General features: G+C 38.7%; 1 protein-coding gene across 1 annotated transcript; it reads right to left on the reverse strand.

Annotated features, from left to right (window-relative positions):
* Positions 1–3,474: 3,474 nt before the first annotated feature.
* On the reverse strand, positions 3,475–4,743 carry LOC138876648 (uncharacterized). The gene is made up of 2 exons (XM_070155707.1): positions 3,946–4,743; positions 3,475–3,813 (listed from the first exon to the last, which is right to left on the reverse strand). The coding sequence occupies exons 1-2, from the start codon at positions 4,741–4,743 to the stop codon at positions 3,475–3,477; spliced, it is 1,137 nt and encodes a 378-aa protein (XP_070011808.1).
* Positions 4,744–5,045: the final 302 nt, after the last annotated feature.

The raw sequence follows: 5,045 nt of genomic DNA on the forward strand, positions 1-5,045 counted from the left end.
TTGTAGGCAATCGGTTAATTAGTTATCGTCGATTAATTCAGTTTTATTAGTAGTTTTGTCAAAGGGTTTGAGGTCGAATGTTGTATGTGTTGATCTGTAGACACTTAGCTTCAGGGCATTGTCAATATGCTGACAATGATCCTAAATTCTTGTATAGGTTTGACTTAGAATCCCTGCCTTCATGATTGATTTTGATTTAGTTTCAGTTTCAGTTTTAATGATTCTGTTGAGTTCTATGTTGTGATTTAAATTCAGTTCATTGGTTTCAATTGGAACTCAACCTTAGTCATTCAGTTGTCAGGAGGATTGGTTATAGCTGTTAATCAGATTTAGTTTTAGATCATCGTTAGCTTGAACGGATTTTAGAGTTAAAAGGTTTTAATACGGATGAATAGATTGTATTGGGACAGTAATATTAAAGGGGTTTCAGGGGTGATTTGGGAATGGAACAGTTAGGGTAAAATTTTAGTGTTAGTGACTTGTTAGTGGGGTATTAAATGTCCTTAAATTAATAAGGTAATGGGCAACAAGAGGGAATGGGGGCTGAAAATAAGAAAAAGCTTTCTTTAGTGGGTTTTAAGGGGAAAATGCAGATTTTTAGTGGGGAAGGGGGTCGGGTAGTTAAGTTAAAAATGAGGGGGCAGGTCTCAATATAAGAGAGGAGGATTAGGACTGAAAAAGGGGACTGATTTTGGGAGAGCTTGGGGAGTTGAAAAAGAATAGCTACTGTTTTCATTGCCTCGCTTAGGATCTGAAATAGCTAGAACCTTTCTTCCTTTTATTTCTGCTCTATACTTGGAGTCGTTTATAGCTGCTGGTTATTTGTTGTTGCACTGCTGTTGCAACTGCTGTTTGTTACTACTGTTGTTGCTGATCCTCTTCTTCCTCTTCTTGTATTGTAAATACCAGGTACATGCTTCGAATTCCCTTGATGTAAGTTCAACCTTGGAGTGAAAAATGTAGTTTTATGCCAGAGTCGAGTTCATTTGGATACTTGTAGTTATAGTTCGTTAAAAGTTGTACTTATTTAGTTTTTTTTAACTAGTTGGCTTGTTGACATGATATGGACTGCACGGATTTGAACTAGGACTGTTTATATTACATGAATAATAGACTACTGTATAATTAGGACTATTTATAAGTTGTTTGGGTTGCTTGATTCCGGGACTGTTTGGATTTTGGAATATGATTATGTAATAGTCATATTGGTTTAGTGTTGTTTTGTAGAATAATTTTGAAATAAGAAGCAAGCTGCAAGCTGAAACAGGAAAGTGTTTTTCGAATTCATGCATTTTGCCTGCACTAATAAAATTGAGCTGAAATCACCAAGTATGGGTTTAAATGTGGTTATTAATTAAGAGTGCATCCGTTATTCATATTTTGTTAAGAATTAAACTTGTATCTATGTATTCTCGTAAAATTCTTTTTTTATATATTTTATAATGCGTATATTTATGTAAGTTTTAGACAAATATTACCATTAGTGAGTTTAGACAAGTTTTAGACAATATTTTGTAATGCGAAATCTTGTATCGTCGTAGTTTAGACAAGTAATATATTTTAGTTATAATAATAATGTTATGGTACACGTTTTCAATCTGATAGTAATAGACAATGGTCAATAGTTAACACGAGATTGGAAATTAATGGTAATGTGTTTATTAAGCTAATAATTGCAACCATTGTTAATTAGTTAACTGATTAGGAAAGTTGTGCTTGGATTTGGAGATGAAAACCGGTTGTCCCACAGGTAGGCCTTGGAGGCCCGATGCGAATTAATTATAAGTTTCTTTCTTAAAAGGGAATTAGCTCTTAAAACAAATTAATTAGGACTTCTTTTTTACTTTAGAGACAATAAAAATAGCAAATTATAGTTGCTTTAGGCTTACTTTTTTAAAAAAAATAAAAAAGGAGACGAGCCTCGCCAAATAAAATGCACAAGCTGCGAGGCCCTCAATAAAGGAATATCATGAATACATAGAATTCGGGATGAGTCGTTTAGCAGATTTCGCGGCCCTCCCCAAAGTAATAACGCGTTAGCCACTATTAGGCGCGTACTTTTAATAATTTACTTTCTTAAACTCGGGTGCACTTTTATGTGACCCAAATCCAAATCTCAACGAAGTCAAAATGTGTCGCTGATCACGGGTACATTGATTGTGATGTGGTTCGAGATGCATTTCCATGACGTTGCAAATTCCTTTAAAAAATAATGAATGAGACGAGCCTCGACAAACAAGAATACACAAACTGCGGGGCCCTCAACGGACAGTTATTTCAAATGCTTAGATTTCGAGGCAGGCCGCATAGCGAACTTTACGGCTTTTCTGAAAATAACAACGCATTAGTCTTTAGGCACGTATTTAATAATGTTATCTTCCTAAACTCGGGTGCACATTTATGTGAACCAAATCCAAATCTCAACGAAGTTGGAACGTATCGAAAATTGCGGGTACATTTATGTGGCGCAATTCGAGATGCATTCTCACGACGTTGCAATTCTTTGAATAAATAATAACAAAGCGGTAAACAGTTAAAATTTGCACATAGGTTCATAATTGTATAAAAATCAGATAATTATGCCGAATATGACAGTTGAGCGACCGTGCTAGAACTACGGAACTCGGGAATGCCTAACACCTTCTCCCGGGTTAACAGAATTCCTTATCCGAATTTCTGGTGTGTAGACTGTTAAACAGAGTTAATCTTTTCCTCGATTCGGGATCCAACCGGTGACTTGGGACACCATAATTCTCCCAAGTGGCGACTCTGAATTAAATAATAAATCTCATTTCGATTGTCCTTTAATTGGAAAAACTCCCTTTTTTATACCCTTCTCCGGGGTGTAGGTGAAAAAGGAGGTATGACACCAGGTTCATTTGGGATGGCCTCGACTAAGTAGTTAGAAGCAAGCAGAGTATTAATGCTAAATTAGTCCTTGCTTGAGGTCATTTCCCATTTCTTCAGAGGCACATTGCACCTATCCAGAACCGTAGTCAGAATAAAGCCATAGGGGGTAGCATGAGCCTTGGAGCCATTGATAACCCGGTCCAGTAGCTTGATGATGAATGCAGGCCAATTAATTTGCCTTCCACTTTCAAGGCACTCCATCAGAACTAAGTCCATATAATTTGCAATATGCCTTCTCTACTGCCAGGGCAGTAGGCACTTGTTGACAAACTCAAAAATGACTTTGTGTTGTGGCCTCATTTCACTCTCCTAAACAGCCCTAGATTATTCACATCTGCAGCATCACAGAACCTCCTAGTAATTTAAAGGGCGGTAGGAAGGGAGTCCAAACATTGTCCACATTTTCCTTGTATAGTCATCAAACCCTTCAGAGGGTATGTCAAGGATCTCACCTAACTTCTTTTCATCAAAGGTCACGTGAACTCCTTTCACTAGGCTGCTAACTCTACCATCCTTAACCTCTGCATTTTCCATGAACTCAATGATCTCATTCTTGGCTAGCCTTCAATCCATCTGAAGGACCATGTCCTTCCATCCCTGAGCAGCTAAGGCATCCACTAGTCTCATCATTCCTGGTTCCACCAGGTCTTTCAGCAATCTACCCTTCAAACTTTTTCTCTTGCCAAACTTGGCCAGCTTGTCTTGTTCACCATCAGACTCATCTTCTTCTTCTTCACTCCATTCCTCATCTTCAGAAACTCTAACTTGTTTACTTTTCACTGCAGACCTTGTCCTCTTGGCTAATGAAGGTTCAGTAGCCTCAGACACAGAGGAAGACTTCTTGGAAGCAGTCTTGGACTTTTTGAGCTTGGGGGTCTGAACCTTCACTGTTGTAACTTTCTCCTAATGGACCTGTTCCATCTCCTCAACATCAACAGCTTTTGAGGACTCTGCAACCTTACCCTTTCCTTTAGCCACCCTTTTCTTCTTACTCTCAGCTAGAGCCTTTTGTAGATCACTCTCACTCTATTTCACCCTGCTTCTTGTGGCTCTTTCCTTTGGCAAGGAAGTTTCTGTAGGTGTTGGGGAGTAAGCCTTTCGTTTCCTGGAAGGTTTAGGAGAACTGGGTGCTTTTTGTGTGGATGTTCTCCTTTTCTTTGGATTGTAACTTGCACCTACCTTTTTCAAAAGGTCTGCCAGAGTCTCTTCAGTTGATGAACCAGGTTCATCTCCCTGTGCACTTAGATTGACTAACCCTTTAACAGCTTTACCAGAACCACTTCCCACTAACTTCTTGCCACTTTCTTCAACATTTTCTTGTACCACCCCACAAATAGCAGCTACAGACAAATCAGCAGCGGGTGAATGATCAACAACTACTTTCCCTTTTCCCCTCTCGTCACCACAGTCACCCTCGCTCTCTTTTTCTTTTTCAGATTTCTTTTTACCTCCACTCCTTCTTACCTCAGGTAATTCCACATCCCTGATAGGCCCAACCAAAACAAACCTATTTTCTAAATTCTCAATCAAAGACGAACTTACCTTAGAAGGGGATTCTTGAGCCTTCTCAAAGTCAAAAGACCCATGTCCTTCCCCCTCACTAGAAGATTTGTAAGACTCAAAATTAGAGTTAGACTCAGAGTCTTGGACCGGGCTTTCATTTAATTTCTCATTCAATTTCTTTGAAAGATCCCCAGAAGCTACTGTTTTTCGAGCAAGCATTTTTACCCTTCTCAGCCTAGGTTTGGGAGTCGTGCTAGGTGGAGGAGGGGTAGATGAATCAAAGGGAGTGGGCTGTGGAGGAGTTTTAGGGTTGTCTTGTGGGTTTGTCATTATTGTTGATTTCTTGAGAGAATTGGTGAGTTAGAACTTTGGAGAAGAAAGCAATTGAAAGTGAAGAAGGGTTTTTGACGGTTTAGAATTATGAAGATGGCAGGAGGTAATGATGCGTATTTAAAGAGAAATACACATTTAATGTATAACGACAGCTTTTGCAGTGGTCAATTAGAGGTCTAATCAACCTGAAATTTCAGGTTTGGATGAACGGTTAGGCTTCTCTAGATTTTAGGCAAATTTTGTGGTTTAGAGTTCTAAAGCTGACGGAACTGGTTCAAAAACAAACGGATAGAATTTTC

This window comes from Nicotiana sylvestris, chromosome 1 (assembly GCF_000393655.2).
Source record: "Nicotiana sylvestris chromosome 1, ASM39365v2, whole genome shotgun sequence".
Taxonomy (NCBI): Eukaryota; Viridiplantae; Streptophyta; class Magnoliopsida; order Solanales; family Solanaceae; genus Nicotiana; species Nicotiana sylvestris.

Bases quoted from the DNA above. Each gene is read 5' to 3' on its own strand.
- LOC138876648 (XM_070155707.1), bottom strand. From the start codon at position 4,743: ATGACAAACCCACAAGACAACCCTAAAACTCCTCCACAGCCCACTCCC. The intron at 3,814-3,945 runs GTGAAATAGAGT...CAGGTCCATTAG, and splicing joins AAAGAGCCACAAGAAGCAGG to GAGAAAGTTACAACAGTGAA.